The 18,890-nt window shown below is 36.6% G+C and overlaps 1 protein-coding gene across 16 annotated transcripts in view; it reads left to right on the plus strand.

Annotated features, from left to right (window-relative positions):
- lrrc7 (leucine rich repeat containing 7) overlaps nucleotides 1-18,890 on the plus strand; it is a 153,602-nt gene that overhangs the window by 41,960 nt on the left and 92,752 nt on the right. For 14 of the 16 annotated variants that reach the window (XM_038287309.1, XM_038287316.1, XM_038287250.1 and 11 more), the window contains exon 1: nucleotides 17,439-17,975. The exons of the other annotated variants lie outside the window; for them this stretch is intronic. In XM_038287309.1, coding sequence (XP_038143237.1) covers nucleotides 17,951-17,975 — 25 coding nt within the window. In that variant the 5' untranslated portion in view covers nucleotides 17,439-17,950. Of the gene's footprint in view, nucleotides 1-17,438; nucleotides 17,976-18,890 lie in introns of those variants that run through there. 16 annotated transcript variants of the gene reach the window in all.

Genomic DNA, 18,890 nt, shown 5'->3' on the forward strand with positions numbered 1-18,890 from the left:
CAGCAAAATGAAGGAAGAACTGAGACAAAACAAGAAAGAATGAAATTAAAGGATTCCAAAGGAACATAAAATACAAGAAATGAGGGACAACTTTAAGGCATTAAGGTTTCATTTTTCCCTCAGAGTTTCTTTCCACAGATTGGTGATCTTTCTTCTATGGAGCTTTAATTTGCTCCTCCTAACAATCCCTCCAGTGTTGGCTTTTGTCCTTCATTCATCATTTCTCGGATCTAAGGGCCAGTCAACATGTTTTTTTTCTTCTGAACACAGAGTGCTGAATATTTGCTTGAGATGAAAGAAAAGTAAAAGGTAAAAAGAAAATTGGCTGATGGGAAAGCAGTCTTCTTACACCCTTTTTTTATTTAGAAACTCGGCTCATTTCAGTGCTGAAGAGCTGGAGCTAAAAGTTATATATTTATTTGTTTATGAGCTCATGCGGTGAATTTACTGTAAAAAAAAATTGTGTGTATGTTTGTAGTGGTGGGGCGATGTGTATGTGTGTGGTTCTCTGCAATAATTTCATTCATATATTCATCAGCAGGCAGAAGTGCTGACGCAAGTCAGAAGGAGAGAGGAGGCTCAGAGAGAGAGAGAAGCAGAATGTGTGAGATAATGTGCTAAGAGGGGAAAGAAAACTCAAATTTCTTCTATGCAAATAGTTTTGTCCCTAGAGCAAGATTTTTACATTAAAAATGCATATAATAAAAAAAAAATTTAAGCATAGATTAGTAGTATTATAAAGCAAGACTGCCTTATCTTGTGCACGCAAAAAGCATCATACACTTTTGGGACATGTCTCCAGCACATTTTTGCTCACTTATGGTATGTTCCACATCTATAGTCAAGATCATTCAGACCTAGTAGGAAACCACATTATCATCGAAATTCCCTATTTTACTGCATAACTATTATTCCATCTAAATAACATCATTGCCTGTATGTATGTTTGAAAAGATTACCTCATTATTCTAATTTGACCAGAATACCTTTAGTGTATGTTTACCACGTCTCCCACATGGATTGTGGAAACCTTTAAAAATGACTTTTATTCGCTTTTAACAATATGTCTCTTTCCAGTCCCCCCTCTAAAAACATGATTTACAGGATACACCACCTGAACTGTGGATGTCTGCAGCTCCTCTGTAGCTACTGAAGGCATCTCCTCTCTGCCTCTCTGATTGATGCTCTTATGGTCCATGATAGGTTAAAATGGCCTGTGGGTAACACCCATGTTAGAATATTGTACCTCATGCAAGAAGCGTTTGTACAAACCACTTTGATCCTAAATATTTTGTATGAGTCATCAAGGAGAAAATGTTGCATTTACAATTTTTCTCCTATTTCAAATCTTCTCGCTGGCATGAACAAATTTCTTCCACAATCAGCAAGCTTTTATCCAAACCTAGTTTGGATATCTAAATTCCTTATTACATACAGTAGAAGCAATAGTCATTTTTAAAATCCAGTATAAATTTGGCTAAATTACATAACTTATATTTTTATTCACTGATGACAGACTTATTGGTTACTACACTTGTAGCTGGGAAATCGGTATCCAGGGGATTCTAGTTTAAATTAACATTTCAAGAGAAAATGCAGTCAGTGAGCTGTATGCGGGATCAAGCTACTATGAAATACTATATAGAACAGAAAGTTGATATAATTTTCAGAGAGGAGGGCTGTTTCTCAATATGTGTACTTGTCAGAGGTGATTCTAGAGTCTGTGGGGGCCCCAAGCAAAAAATCCTAGGGGGCCCTACTGACCAGTGTTCATCACCATTATGTTAGGCTATAAATAATCTGACACCAATGAAAAATGTATTAAATAAAACCTTTTTTTTTATTCCAAATGTTCTAAACATGAACAACCTTGTGATTTTGGGAAATATAAAAGAGTAAAAGTAAAGAATAAACTAATAAATTAAAATAATTTATAATAAAATAAAAACAAATAGTACGTCACCCATTCGCTAGGCTTCGTTCATTTTTATTAAGGGAAGTTATCCACCTGGGCTGGGCTGGATTTTGACTGGGCAGAGCCAATGTCAATCAACATTCCATTCAATCGAAATTTTATATGCAGTTGCGCATCTCCTCAGTCACTATAGCATTGCCACTTCATGCTCGCCTGTTGCTGTTTATCTACCGGGTGTACAGTAGCTGGCTCTCGGGGCTCCAAGCAGTTGCTTGGTTTGCCTGTTGACAAGGTGCGCCTCTGGTACTTGTGCATTCTCATGTGCTTGTGTACTTGTGAAAGGACATCAGCCTCAGCCCTAGTACTGTTCCAATTCAAAAGAACAGCAGACCGCGAACCAATAAAGTCCCTGGATGTTTTTCTTACCCCTCCGTATTTACCTGGTATGCATCTAAGCAGACTAGTCCGGTCTTGAGATTTGACAGCTGTCCCAGCATGCACTGCGGCAGCAGCAGCTTTCAATGGAGCGCTCACAGAGCTCAGAGTATTAGGTTAAAAGTTCTGTTTTCTGTTGCTGTTGTTCAATAACAGTAAGTTTTAAGGTAATTTGAGGCAAGAATACTTTACTTTTAAGCATCACTAAATGGTCCATTTACTGATTTAATGTGTAATTAAATTTTTTTTTATGAAGTTGAGAGGAATGCGGTCCTCCGAGGGTAAAAGCAGCCAGGTCTAATCCTAGCCCGCCTGCAGCAGCCCTCTCTCGGCCTAGCTGTATCTGAAGACCGCTGGCTATGATGGCAATTTATTTGTTTTATTGTCTAAATATTCATTCTATTTGTGTTTATCTTACTGTGTTAATTACTATTCCCCCACGAAATAAAAAAAGTCACAATTAATTATTATCTAGAGACTATTAATCACAGGAGGTGAAATGCAGGTCCAGACTAGGCGAGCATGTGGTGATGTCATGACTACGGTTCTGTTCCAATAGACCCATATTTATACTGCGTGCTCCTGTTCGCCCCAATTGCATACTTTCCTGTTTTCTTCTCAAGAACATACAGTACTTGGCAAGAACACAAGTCCATACTCACGTTCTTGTGAATTGAGGTTCAGCTGTAACAATCAAAAAATGGAAGACAGAAGATTCAACCAGAAAGAGATACATTTTAACAATTAATTGGAATGTGAAACTGCCACAGGTTGGGAGGGATTCACTTCTGAAAGAAGATTGGACAATTGAGAGACCAAACAGTAGCAGAGGGAAACTTTTTTGTGTTGGACACTGGTGAACTAACCTTCTCAGTGTTTTCAGGAAAAACTTTGATAGTTTCTGAAGATGCCGGCTGACGTCACTGGTGTACCTACGAGGATTCCTGATTCCATTCGGACAGGATTGGAGGAATACAGGGTCAGATCCATGAGAGCAGAGACAGGCAGAATGTCAAGGGGACAAACCAGAGTACAGAATCCGAGAGCCGGTCAAGAGTCAGAGCCAGATGATCCAAGACCCATAGAATACGAGAATGAAGTCAGGGCACAGAAAACAGATCAGAGATTAAAAAAAACACACTAAGACAGGTCTGAAAGGGTTCAGGCAGGCTCAGTGAAGCAGGAGGCAAGATCAGGTCAGAATTGTCATGGTTTTGGTTTTGTTCAAGTTTTATTTTGAGTTTTCATTGGTGTTGTTTTGATTCTTGTGTTCTACGTTTTTGAATGTATTTGAGTTCTTAGAGTTTCCTGTTTGCCCTCTTCTTGTCAGACTCCTTTTCCGTAGCTCTCTTCTTGCCTCTGTTCACACCTGCTCCCAATCTGCTAATTAGCCTGGTCTTTGTTTCTGACTCCCATATAATCTCCTCCTCTTCAGACACTCTTTGCTGGTTTGTAGTCATTACTTTGTTCCCTTCTGGTTGTGAGTATTGTTGGTTTTGAGCATTTTTTGGATTTTTGTGGATTTATGTTTTGGATTTTTGCTTTTGTTGAACTTTTGGTTAAATTAAACATTCAAGTAACCACCTCAATCTTTTCCTGCATTTGAGTCCTGTCAAACCACCATCCCACTTTGACAAAATCAGGTAGGCAGAAAAGGTAACAGGAATACTGGATTAAACTAACCAACGGATTGTAATAATCTTGCACTAGTGGCTGGTCTGAGAGTGGTTACATAGTCAGGTAAACAGGTGAATAAAAGAGAGGCTTATTGGAAACAGGGTGGAGCTGACAGGTGTGTTGAAACTTGAATCAGACCAGCACTAGTGCCAGAAATTATGACATCAGCAATATGTTGCTGCTTAAAATTTGTCTAAAACTTGACTTGCATTAATTTTACTCCATGGAAGCTCTTTACCTTTGTTATTAATAAAAAAATGTGGAATGTTTTGGTTTGGGTTTGTCTTAATTAATAAAATCTGAGTTTTATCGTTAACATGTTTACGCTTATGTATTGTATGAGGTAAATGGAGAGTTTAGTGAAGGAAAGACAGACATGGTCCGAAGAAGTGCAGTAGCTACATTTATGCGTGTGTAACTAAAAGGAGATTCTGCAGAACGTTGTGTCATGTTGGTTGATGGTGAACTCATCTTAAGCATTTACATTCGTTGACTGTAATGCTTTTGCTAGACGTGTTTTGACCCCATTTTCAGATCAAATAATTTTTTTTCTTACTTCTGTAACAGTGAAGCCAACAGGCGACACGTCATTTACAGCTTTAGTAATTTATTCCCCGACTGCTTGGCTTTTACCTGTCCTTTAATTATGCTGCTCAGTTTTTAGTCAGCAGAGCCTCGATGTCTAAATTGGTAAAGTCTCTCTTCTTCATCTTCAATGTCATGTCTGTGAATAACGACCATCTGACGAGCGTTGGAAAGCATAGCCTAACATGGAATAATCAGAGCTGTAATTATGCAGATTTGTAAGTCTCATGCACAGGTGAAATGCATGAGGTTTACAGGGATCACTTACTATCATTTACTGAACTCAAGAGTGTTTGTGGAATTTGATGTGGCACATTTCTAAGAGCTCATGGTTGGAGAAAAAAAAAAGATAAATTATTTCTAACAAATTTAAATGTTGTTGTATGGGGCCTATTGTTTTAAAACCTAATTGTGCTTTAAACATCTCCACCACTGAATCTAAATTATTCAACACAAACATTTGACTCACTGTTAGCTATTAGCTAACAGTATTTAGATGACAAAGAATACTGATCAGTGACTTTTAACACACTGAAGTAACAGAAAAAAAAAGATTTTTATATTAGAATGCCATAGATCTGGGGAAAAGAGCAGTTTCTGTAAAAAATGGGGAAAGATAAGCTAAAAAGCAGTGCAAAAGCAGACATAATTCCAGCATTTTAGATTTTCCTCTAGGAGATGAGACATACATCCATCTAGTAACAACTCTAAAGATCAGTGTATGATTGCAATATAAGCTTCTGCGATCAACACTAACTCAACTCGGATTCCAAAATCCTCTTTGTGCTGGAAAAGGAAGTAAGTTCAACGTGTACCTTTAGCTAATTGTTTTCCTCAACTATAATTATTTCCTGCTGTGATAATACATCAAAATAACAACACAAATACAAACATTCATAAAGATATATATGCTATTTTCCAGAACTTAAAGCTCTCGTTTCAATTTGTCACCAGCCAAATACAAGACAGGTTACCATGCTTCACTGCTCTCTAGTTACCTAGCAACATCCATTCACAAAGTGCCAATTGATACACAATAAAGTATTAACACATGGATTCAAAGAATGGCAGAGGACATTAGAAAATAGTTATTAGAGAGAACTAAAAAACACAGAAATATGGTGTTATTTGCATCAAAGACTGATTATGAGAAAATGTGTACTTGTGGCATATTGTAGTTAGCAACAATAATAGCTTCAAAGTTCTTTGTGCTACTCATTTTGAATAAATTCAGCACATACCTTAACATGGATGTTCTGCTCATTTACTTTTCATAAAATATCCATGTGACTTTAAATGTACTTTTTACTGCTTAGAAAGAAAACTGGACAACTGCACCTTTCACAGTCATCTTTTTAATTCAATTTAAAAATAAATGGGGTTTTTAGGTACAGTTATAATACGGTACACATTTTAAATGTGCACAAGAGCTACAACAGGCATTAAAAATATTGTGCATATATATTTCTACTTAGTTGATAGAGCTCTAAAGTAGATATTCTGAATATCTAGCTGAATTTTTCGCGTTTTTCTGTCAAGTTCAGTATTTTATATTTAACTAGAGCAAAAAAATGTCTGTTGTTATTTGTTTGGCAATGTGGTAAAAGAAATGTACCAGGTTTTGTTAGTTCATTGTTGTGCAGGGGTGTCAAACAAATTTTTATTGCATGCCACGTCATCAAGTTTTTAAAGAAGTTAGTTGCTGCTGCGTAAATTAAACTTTATATTTCATCATTTCAATTACAAAAATGTAATTGCTCTGGTATTTTACATTTATTTCAATTCATTTGAAATTTTTCGCCACTTTGTGCACTTTAAAAAAAACTCAAGCCTCCACAGTCTGATATGATAAGCCTGTTTTGTCTCCTCATCAAGTATGAATTGTCGAAAGGGTTTAAGTTTGATTTATTTTTTCCAGGGAACTCATAGAAATAAAGTTTCATGTTGGCAAATTAAATTAGAAATATTTACTTTTTAAAACCCCCGAATTGTGCTCTGGAAATGTATTAGGTCATTTTTAATTAAATTATTCAGATATTTTTGTCCTGTATGCATATAAGAGCATGGCCAATAGGAATGGGATTCTTTCATTATCTCAATATTCAAATTCATCCTGATTTTTGAAGGCTATGATTTGATTCAAATATCAATTCTAAAGTGTCAAGGTGTAAACCCATGTGATGGTGAGCATGTTGGCAGCAATATCAGTCACAATCAGAACTGTGACATTCTGTTTCCATTTTTTAACGATGGTGTGAAACATGGCATTGGCATTTGCGGCAGTGTAATTTTCTTGCATCACATAAACAGTGGATTTAAGCAGCTAATGAAAAACTTGGAACAGGATGTTATGGTGCACATGCAGAAGCATGTAGATGAACCCCTTGTTCTTTATAACAATATAATTCTGTAAGTCTTTGGTGATCAGGCAGTTTATAGACCTGGTCCTTTGCTTGCTTATAGTTAGCAGTTTGTTAAGTCACTACGGTGTGTGTTAGTTTCTTGAAAGTTGGCTGCTCCGTTTTCTTTAACTCTTAGTGATGCCTAGTAACATGCACCTGTATATATGTGGTGTTCCTCAAGTTCTTAAACATTGCTTTGCAAACATTGCACACTTAGAGGCTAATGCTAAGCAGGGCTTTAGCTTCTGGTTGAATCTCTCTTATCTCCACTGTTGAAGATTCATATCTGTTTTGATGCTTTCAAATCATATATATGTTCCAAAGCTGGCTATGAGTGACATCAGGACATCTCGCAAAGTTACAAAATGAATTCTGAAAGTCAGGAAAAGGTTTTATTATTCACAGAGTCAGAGCATTTTTGTAGAGTTGGTCAAACTGGGACCAATGTGCACTGAGGAGTGGCCAAAGAAAGGCAGGCAACAGGACCAGTTCAAAATGAATTATTCTATACCTTTAATCAATTAGTTTTCTTTGTAATATTTATATATGCATACATTGGTTTAGTTGTTAATTATCTCTAATTACTAGTGATCCATGTATAGCTCTCAATATCTGCTCTGATACTGAATAATTAGCTGAATCAGGTATGGGAATAATAAAGAAGATCCAGCATTCTGAGCAAATTATTATTATTATTATTATTATTATTACTATTATTTTTATTAAATAATAATAATTCACCCCAGCTGGAGTTTCTGCACAACAAACTAAGCAGGCATCATTTCCAAATCTAAAGCGCTGCAAGAACAGATAAAACAAAGGTTCATAAATCTATTAGTCTAAAATTGCCTGCAAAGCCATTTCTCTGTGAATGTTCAACACACACTGAGGACCATTATAACGGCCTGTTGCATGACTATCCTACATTTCAGGAAAAACCTGTAAATGAAAAATGTCCCTGTTAAATAATCCCAAAAAATTACAAGTAAATTTAATCTCCCAGGCAAGGAAACATAATGCTGAAAATGCAGAAATGGTTTACTACTCTTTATAGTATATTGTTTTAGGAAAATTTTTTTTTTCTAGAAAACTATTTTGGTTTAACGCATTGACAGCACATTGTTACTTTTTTTTTTCAATTTATCCAAGGTGTAAGGCATTTAGACTTTAAGAAAAGGTCATATTTTTGGAAATATTTATCAATTTATCACCCAACTTTATTAGGTAAAAATATATGATTGGCTTTCGACTTTAATGTCCTTAATTCTATTTTTCTGAATTTTAAATCTCTCTAAAAGCTTCTGATGCTTCAGTTCCTCTTTTGTTTTGCAGAATTTCATTGCCAAGCAATTTTTGGCTGTGCTACCTCTAACTGGCTAAGACTCTATTTGTTGCTTGGCAACATTAACTTAAAGATGATTTCAACACAAAGCAACAGTTAAGGCTTCAGTGATTTAACGACACAACTCTTTTCCTTGGCTTTGCACCAAGCTGTCAGCTCACTGCATGACATCCTGCTACCTGCAGGGTCTCATCTCATACTCTTATTGTCTCTCTGGGAATAGATTGTGTTCGCACACTTGAGTGTGTATCAGTGTTGCTGTCTGTGTTAATGGTACTTTTTTTTCCACTTAAAAAAAGGAATTAGTATTGATGACAGTTCAGCCCCAAGATTGTCTCAAATACGAACACATTATAAATTCAGATGACATTTTCAAATCGGTTCCAAACACCATGCGCTTTTTAAAAATTTTTATTTAAAGACAGTCTTTTTTGTTAAAAGTGTGGGAGGTTTTTGAGTCTGGTTTCATGGGCTGCATTGGAATAATTCACATTTAATTGAAAAACATTTTATTTATGCCAGTGCATTGGTTTCAATAACTTTCACTGTACTAAGCTGAATTAAACTTATATCATAACTGCCTTTAGCGAACATGATATACTTATCACCCATAGCCAACCCACATACTAACTTAGAGCATTTTTTTGTTATCCTCAATTTATAGATATAATCCAGTTGTATCTAAAAACTAAATGCACTAAATGAGATACACCTGTCCAGTGGTGCAAAGATACTAAACAGACTTGGTGGTCTGCTAAATGTGTTGTACCCAGAGGGAACATAGAAATTATGAATAAACCGTATAGAGGTTACAATTTGGTGTCTGAAATAAGTGTACTTTTCAAAAGTGTACAGTCTTGTGAGCCACAGCACATTCCTTTTCAGCTCTGTAAATCTGATCGTCCTAAAATAGTAGCTGTGGGCAAAATGATCTGAATCCAGATGGACAGAAATAGGGTTTGTAGGCAAAACTTGGCCTTTCAAAAGATATTCAGACCAACAATGTGTTACAAATAGTGTTAAGTGAATCATTTCTTGTAACATGTTCCCAGTGTTTCTATTTAAGAGGCTTTTGAAAGCAATTTAAGCAAGTTTGAATACAAAAATATGCAGTTGAAATGTTTAAAAAAATAATATGTATTCTTACTCTTTTAAAGTGGTAATCTGAACGTTCTTCTTTTAGAATTTTCTCTGCACATGAAGAACCTTCATCCTGCTTTTGCAATAGCTTTAAAACCTTACCTTGCACCATTCATTTTGCTTTGCATCACAATGTGTGAAAAAATGGCACTGTTTAAAAAAATAAACAAACTTGTTTTAGTTCCTAAATGAGTCTGATTTGAAGGCAGTAATTCACGTGTGAGAAAACAAAATTGTTGCTCAACCTTTGAGTAGTTTTTTTTTTTGACAGTTATTTCAAAAGTGATGTTTTATTAATTTGCTAAACTCTGAATGGTATCTGATTTAAAATTGAAGTTTGCTTTGTTTCTAAACAATGGCAATTTAGACCTGGTCCTTTTTATTCATTTGAATAATTTGTCTTTTAGCATCACACACAACCTTTTTTATTAGTCCATTACATACATTTCCAATTATATACACTGAAAGATAGTAATGTAACAAAATGTGAAAAACTATAGAGAATTCATACTTTTCAACTCGTTCCTTATAGGAAGACATTACTTGGATATAACCTAACTGAATATCTTCAGAACAGCTCCAAATGACACAAAACTCATATGGGTGAGTAGAACATGTAATAACGTAAAATCAAGGGCCCAATGTAAAAAAAACAACAAAAAAGGTGGCTGCATTTTGGAGTAGCTTTGTTGGCTTGACTCTGATTTTCTTTTTTGAAAGAACGTTAGTTCCTCTGTTTGTGGATCAGGGTTTTTTTTTTTTTTTCTGACAAATAGACCACTGTTTGTTAGATGGAAAGGTCAAATGTCTAATCAAGAAGTCAGCAGTACAGAATCAACACCATTTCTTTCCCCTCCATACGCCTCTGACTTCCAGTACCAGAGTCCTGTTAGCTACAGGGGTGGATCACTGATGGACAAGAAGCTGAGTATTGGTAGCTAGTGGTATGGTGTGGAAATGATTATCTGATCCTGAATGAAGACTAAACAAGGGAGATGACAGTAGATTTCAGAAGATACATCAAGAATTTGATTACTATTAGCGTCATTAGAGAATATGTGGAAGAATATAAATACCTTGGTATTCACCTGGACAATAAGTTAGACTGGAGATGGAACTGTGAAGCTGTCTACATTAAGGAACAGAGCAGGCTGTAGTAAGGAAGATTAGGTCCTTCTGCATTTGCAACAATAACCTAAATATCTTCTTTAAGTCTGTGGTGGAGAGTGTGATCTGCTCCTTCATCATCTGCTGGGATAACAGCATCAGAGCAATTGACTTACAAATGCTCAACAAGCTAGCAAAGAAGGGCAACACTATTATAGGAACTACTCTAGAACAGCCTTTCCCAACCTTGGGGTTGCAAAATGATTTCTATGGGTCACCAAATCGTTTGGAAAATTATATATGTGCAAAATGAATGTGGCTTCTGACTAGACATTAGAAGCAGAGCATGCAGTATCAAACAGGCATTTTGTTAATCAAAATTAGTTACTGTCAGGCATAAATAGGCTTCACCAAAACAGGCTTCATCTGCCTGAAAGGACCTTTTCTGCACTGAAATACATTAAAAAAAAGGCAATCACGACTTCTCAGGATTGAGAGTGATCTCTGCATGGCACTGTCTAACATAAATCCAACAATGCAGCTGCTCTGTTTAAAAAACACAGCCCAGCCATCACAATAAATAGTTTCAGAAAAAGATCTCTGCTTTGTTTTTTGTTTGGTTGTTTTTATTTTTAAGCTCTCAGACAAAAAAAAAAAAAAAAAAAAGAATGGAAAATGTCTAAAATGTAGATTGGACCATTTTCAAGTGTGTTTTGTCAAAGTTAAATAAGTAAATAAGCTTTATTTATATATGTAGCACCTTTCACAGACCAAAGCACTTGCTATTACTATTTTACTTAATTAAAACGAAAATACATTTCATCTTTTTTATATTTCAACTGCAGAATGATGAAATGCAGCGACCATTGTCGGTTTGTTCTGAAAGCTACCCTCTCAATGTTGTGCTATATATATATATATTTTTTTTTTTTATCCCATTTTTTTTTTTTTTTTCAAATATTTTGTTTTAGTTTATTTCACACAGAGGAATTCTTCAAAAAGTTAAGAAGATTATGGACAGATTTTTAAAGAGGTATATTTGACTGGAATTTGTGCCCATAGATTATGCCCTATTATTAGATTCATATGAAGGTCATTTCAATCCTAGGAGGTTTATTCATGTAATTTTTAAAGTTCTAGGGAAGATTTTAAGACAGGATTTTTTTTATTGAAATTTTTTAAATTTTGGGACAATATAGTCTGATAAAGAGTACATTTATATACATGTTTAAGCCAGAATGATTTGAAATTTTAATATGACTTCCCTACGACTTTAGACAAAAAGAAAGAGTCTTCAGTCAGAGACTTCTCCAGATCCAGAGCTGGGATTAAAAAATATATTTTTTCAGTTGAACTGAATAGGATTAAAACACATGAAAAAACTATACTCTTGACACTATTTTTTAAGTAGGCTATTTCTATTTTTCAGTATTTCAGTATTAAATTTCACCTCCTAAACATCTAATATAAGCATTGAGGGAATGCTTGCAGTTTTTCCATTGCTGGGCAACATAAAAATAAATATCCACTAGATTAATATGTGCAATTGATTTACAAGGTGAGAAAAACCAATTCATAACCACACATTCTGATTTATAAGCACAAAATATATTTGACTGGAATTTGTGCCCATAGATTATGCCCTATTATTAGATTCATATGAAGGCCATTTCAGTCCTGGGAGGTTTATTCATGTAATCTGATAAATGTCAAAATGATAAGACATGAAGAAAGCCCCATAGGCAGAGAGAGAAAGAAGACTTGCACTGACAGGCTGGCCTGCTTCCTGTTTACTCACAGACTGTGGTCAAACTCAGTCAATCTGGGAGAATCCCATTGCTGCCATCTGGGCCTAACTGGAGCTTCATCCAGGCACCGCCAACTGGCACAGCAAAGGATAATATGTCACTGTTACAGTAAATTGAAGGAGAGCTGCAGAGTCATATTAAAATTTTGAAAACAGCTATACCCTGTATTTTTTTCTGATGATGTAACATAATATTTTAGAATTGCACTTGTTAGGGTGGTTGCACATTGGAGCAGATCTTCTAGCTTAATTCTGATATTCTTTTTTACTAGCCTATACAACTTTAGTTTCTACATTTGTGGATCAGAGTTTATTTTGTCTGATGTTTTACGCTTTTGGTCTTTAATGCTGTGAAACTGGAAAGATTTTACTGATATTTTTTCCCCCTATATTTGCCCAGATCCGTAACCACAGCAACCATAAGAAGTTGTTTTTTTATACCAAGGAGCAGCTAATTAACATCTGAAGCTGAAAAAATGCATCAACTACTTTTATTGATACCAGCTGAGCTGAAAAGGTGGCGGATGGGAGCAAGGAAACGAGAGAGGAACAAGAAATTGAAGCCAATTCTTCACTCAATCGTTATCAATGTGAGATCTTTAGGAAATATGTTACTCCAAGCCATAGCAAGGACCTAGTCAAAATATCGGCAATGCAGCATTATGGCTTCAGGATAATATCTCGGACTCCAGCGTCTCTCTGCAAGGCTCCTGACTTGTTCCAGTGCAAAAAAAAAAGACTCAGCCAACCAACATCAGTGACTATAGACCTGTTACCCTAACATCCTGCATGAAGGTCCTAAACAGAGGTTTGTTAACCTCAGCAACAAGAAGCAGCTAGCAGGACCCCCTAAAGTTTGCTTATCGCTATGGAGTTGAAGATGCCCTCATACAACTGCTTCAACAAATCCACTGTCATTTAGACAAGGCAGAAAGCACTGTGAGGATCAGTTTCTGTGATTTATCCAGTGCCTTTAACACAATTCAGCTTGACTTAGTTTGTTTGCATAATAAATTAATTGGAGAAAAAGAAATAATATTTTGCAGTATATTTAATTTTTATTGTAACATATTGTTGGATGCACCAGTTGAATACAGTTAAAAACTTATGGAAACTCTAAACTAGAGCTACACTGTATTCTTGTATTGTTGTGAAAAAAGGGACAACATTTATTTATATATTAATCTTTTTTGTAAATTTTTTTGTAAAAGCTTGCTATTAAGCAAGCCAATGGTCTACAAGCACTCCTACTACTACCAGGTCCAACATTTGCAGCAGCCCACACACTGCAAAACCTGTTTCCTTGTTGGTACTTTAACCATCCGCCTCTGAGTTTGGATAGTAACCATTTTCATTTGTCAATTATTTATGACCCTTTTTAGCTACTTCAAAAGCTTGGTTATGCATTATAAAAAAAAAAAAAAAAAAAAATAGTGAATATCTGGATTATCAAAATTATAATTTTGAAGTTTTTCTTTTGAGATTGTTGTTTTAGTCATTTTCAATGTTTTTGAAATTAGAACTATAATTTTCAATAAATTTTATTGACTTTAATAAAAATTTCAGCTTGCATCGTTATAAAATGTATGTGAGTTAACGGAAGGTTTTCAAAGTTTTTTTTTTTTTTTTTTTAGGAAAACTATGACATTTAGGGATTAAAACATTTTTTTTTTAATCTGAAGAATAAAATCCAGATCAACCATTCACCTTCAAAAGTGCAGTGAGATACAATCATGCTTTTATATAAGAGCAGTGTAAGAAGCCAAAAGTTGAAAGAACACTGGCAGTGAAATGACACTGATATAGAACTGACATTAATAATCTTGACTGGTGCTCTACAGGAAGGGTCACACGATAATCTACCTGCCAGAGAGACGAAAGTGTCATAATGAGAGAAGAACGACTCTGAATCAGGGCAACCACGGAGACTGTTAGTTTAGTTAAGGAAAACCTTATTAAACAAAGGACAGAAAATGGAGTCTGGCAGGATCTTCCTGGTACAGCCTAGGGAAAAGATTGGGTGATGGTGAACAACTGATCTGAGGAGGTGGGAAGGTGGAGGATGCTGAACTCACGGGGCTTAAGGTTGTTTTGAGCTTGGAAGGATTGTGTCCTGGGTCCAGGAGCAAACTGAGACTCTACCCTTCAGGTGATGGTTTATAGGAGGGTGGACAGGCAGGTGGGCTCCTGGAGGAGGGCTGCGACAAACTGGCTTGGTTGGTTGCTAGGAGGGAAAAAACAGAGACATGGGATTAGATCTGGCTTAAATAGAAATCTAGGAGTAAGCTAGGCGGTCATATACCACGCTGGTAGCGAGAAAGAACCGACGCCCTCCTCCTGGTCCCAGCTCCTTAAGTTGGCTCCAAAATTAACAGAGATGAGCTGCACCTGCCCATCAAACCCTGCAGAGAAGAGAGAGAGAGACAGACACCAGACCTGCAGTATAAAAGAAAGAATTTTTGATGGTAATCAGTGGCGGCTGGTGAAAAATATTTTTGGTGGGGCTGATATAGCCTAGTGTATGTCTCCAACTAATCCGGAATAAGAATTCAAATAAACTGTTGTTTTGCTTATAGGTACACAGTCTAGAGAGTAAAACTGACATTTATGAGTTAATTTCTAAAACTATATTTTACGTTTCTCTCTTCTTATCAGGGAGGGCGGTGCCCCAGCGCCCCCTATGGGCCGGCTGCCACTGATGGTAATGCTAAAGGGTGCTTTTTTAGACTCAGTGAAGGTGGTGGGAAAGAGATGGAGTTTGGTTAAAACACTTATTACCAGCCTGCTGCATTTTAATAGCACCAAAGAACAGTATGACAGATCCTTCCTCCCAACTGCTAGACTTTTAAACTTTATTGCTCCATTGAAATTATATCCCAGTTCTTTTTGCAACAATGCAAATAGTCCATAGTATTTTTTTTTTCTTTTTTGGAAGTAAATATACACTGTTTGTATATTTCATTTTTAAAAACACCCTTTTCACTGAGATATCTTTAAACTGGATAATTAATCAAGTTTGATAAATGTTCAGTATTTGTATTATTTCCTTATAATTATTTTGTAATTGCTGGATTTGGCACAATTCTTCTTGATGTTATTTAGCTAATGAATTTTCCTACTGTGGCATGATATTTCTATTTTATTCTGTTCTTTTGTAACTGTATACAAACAACAGTGCAACAATATTTTTAGCAGTCTAGACAGTCCAACACAGGCAAACACACAACCTCATACCTGTCATAATTGGTACTGAGTAAGCCCAATATGCAGAACACAAACGGAAGCTGATGAAAAGTTTAACAAGGTTTATTGATACACAAGCACATGAATCTTTCAACTGGAACTGGTTCTGGCCTGGGGGCAGGTTCACTGGAGTCTTGAGGGAGTCCGGGTTTCTCTTTGAGAGAGGTTACTGTCAGATCCAGAGACTGTTTGTTCAGCAGAGTCCAATAACTGCTTCAGTGTCTTACTTCTGACTATGAGGGCAGATCTTGATTTGGGTTTCCAGCTCTTTACCAAGAGCTGCGGGGGAATCCAGAGAAGAGTCTTCAGGTTTGGCTCACGAGGGTAGGCTCGGCAGGTTAAGCTCATCCAGAGCTTCACGAAGAGACAGGATTCCTGTGAGGCAAAAACAAGGAAGAGTTAGAATCTTATCTCAACCAGAGATAGCAAAGATTCTCAGGTTTACTAGGCTCAGGCGCTAACCAAACTAGATCAACACTGCGGCGTTGAGGCAAGGTCTGAAGGCAGGTTATATAGTGGTGGATCCTATGATGATGAGATGGGCCACAGGTGTGTTGGGAGCTCAGCTCAGGAGGACCCACGGCGAACTCTGCTGGAGGAAGGTGGTACAGCTCCAGATCCCAACAATACCTAGGGTGACCAGGTTCCAAAAAACACATATGAGACAAAGAGTGTGTTTTTGAGATGCCATGTGGGACATGGTCTAAATTTGTGTGTAAAATTAGACAGAAATCAATGCGGGACAATTGATCACACTACTCATAACTGGTTTTGGACTTTGGGAATAAGCTGTTCTAGAACTATTAGGTTAGAGCCTATGCATTCAAGGGGACAACATGCAAAATCCATGCCTAAAAGACCCAGTGCAGGCAGTACAATAATTTGTGCACCATGTGCGGATTAGAACTACTGCGATTGCGCAGACACAACAGGAGAAAGCGGGGTGTGGGGAGGTTGCTAGTGAAACCTGTTCAACCAGATTGGTTTAGTCCAATAAGTTTCTCTGGGTTACTCTCTGGCAGTCACCAAGTTACCGCCCAAACTTTGCATCCTGTGAAAGGGCAGAGGTTCAATCCTCGAGTAAAAAATGAAAATATAGGCCTAATTTTACAGCATAATATACTAAAGTATATCCACGTCTAGTGAAGGTGAAGAACAGTTGCGGAACTAGACCAAATGTACCAGGGGGGCCAGGAGAGGGCCAGTGTGTTTTAATGGGGGCACAGAAAAGCACGAAATAAAAAACAGGGCAAGAGATTCAAATATATTAAGAGAGCTGCATGAAAAGACCTTTCTATTCAATTAGGTTCAATAAAAATTATATTTCTTATGAGGTCAATGTACATTTATAATTTAGAAATTTTCTATAGAATTTGAATTAGAATTGGGGGGGGGGGGGGGGGTATGAAAATATATTTTCGAATATAGGACGAACCCTTGGGGTACACAACAACAGATAGGGGCTGAAGACGTTAAACTTTATTTAGGAAACTAGAAAAGGTTTTGAATTTTAAACATTATTACTATAATAAAAACCACAAACAAAGCAAGCAAGTAAGTAAAGTCAGTAAAAAAAATTGTTTAACAAATCTGTGCAAATTTTTTAGAATAAATAAAGATGAAACACCATAGCAACTGCATTCGATAACCTCATTTTCACTAAAATAGTCATGCCTATAACTGTGACTACTTTTGCTATTCTTATTCTTTTGTCTTTTGTGTGAAGTCAGACCATCTAATAAAAAAGCGCACAAACATCTGCGCACGCGCAAACGCACTTACTCCGGAGTCCTGGTTCCATCTTCAGCCATCTCTTCGTTCTGTCTCTATCATCTCTCCCTCTCCTCTCTACACGGGAAGAACAGATGGGAGGAGACGCTTCTCCTGATAGTGTTTTTTCCTGCAGCGGAGAAAACGCCTCTGCTGCCTGCGGGTCACGGGTCCGATCACTCACATCCCTCACGCTGCAGGTTTCTTTCGTTGGGGTGTGCCCGCACCTTTTTTTCTTTTTTCCTTACATGGATCGAGGACATTTCGTTACTAACTGGAGGTGCGACCTTTGTGTAAATCTCAGCTGGATTTTAACCTTCCCGATTGGCCCCTAAAATGAGAGTACGGACAGATGCGCTCCTTTCATCCTTTCTCTGGCCGCTGATGCACTAAAGATGCGGCTGGTCGTGCGGGTACCTGTACAGTTTTTGCACCGGTAGACTGATCCATTTTCGATGCTGCAGAATCCAAAGGGACTAATAAAGAGATTTACCTAAGAAGCGAATTCACCACAGACATCCTTCCAGATGGATAACTACTCTGCTCTACCGCGTAAGGCACCTCAGAGTAACCGAAACCTGCTGCAGTGTTTCTCATTCATTCTGTGTTAACGCTGGGAATCCCTGTATGGATTATCTGATTAGTATGAAAGATTAAGATGCTCAAAGTGTCGCTCATTATTATCATTTCCCCACGTTGCATCAAGATTAATAGTTGTCATAGTTTTTATACCACAGGGTTGAATAATTGAAACAATATTTCAAACCATTAGAAAGTAACAAAAGGAAATAGGAAATATTACCATAGGAAATTACCTTAAGATACACACACAAACACACCCACACAAATATATGTATGCGTATATATATATATATATATATATATATATATATATATATATATATATATATATATATATATATATATATATATATATATATATATTATTTTTTTTTGACTTGCAAGCTCTGTGATGACTTCATAAAATCAGCATACCTGCAGGGAAAACTAGGTTGTTTATGTGTGTGTGTGTGTCTTGTAAGGATGATGTATGATGCAGTGTCATATACTTTGCTGTCTTGACAAGTAACTGGTCTTCTGTCATGGTGTCATGCTTTTAAGCATTCTCTCTCTCTCTCTCTCTCTCTCTCTAACTCCCCCACCCCTCAGACACACACACACACACCTGTTATAATCCTCTACCCTGAGGAAGTGCAGCTTATTATCCTATCTAGCACATATTTCTGCCATACCAATCTGTCACGCTTGTTAGAAGCTTGTAATGGCAGTGGGTTATTGTATACCATCTGGCTAAATGGTTTATTACCTTTTTAATTTTCTGAACCTTATCTTTTATGTTTCAGTTTATGATAAGATTTGGTCCTAAGTCCTCTCCCTGTACACATGGCACTGACACAAAATGCATATTCAACTAGCCCCCCTTTACTCAAAGAGAATATTTCATTC

Source organism: Cyprinodon tularosa, unplaced genomic scaffold (assembly GCF_016077235.1).
Source record: "Cyprinodon tularosa strain WSP-4 unplaced genomic scaffold, ASM1607723v1 ctg106, whole genome shotgun sequence".
Taxonomy (NCBI): domain Eukaryota; kingdom Metazoa; phylum Chordata; class Actinopteri; order Cyprinodontiformes; family Cyprinodontidae; genus Cyprinodon; species Cyprinodon tularosa.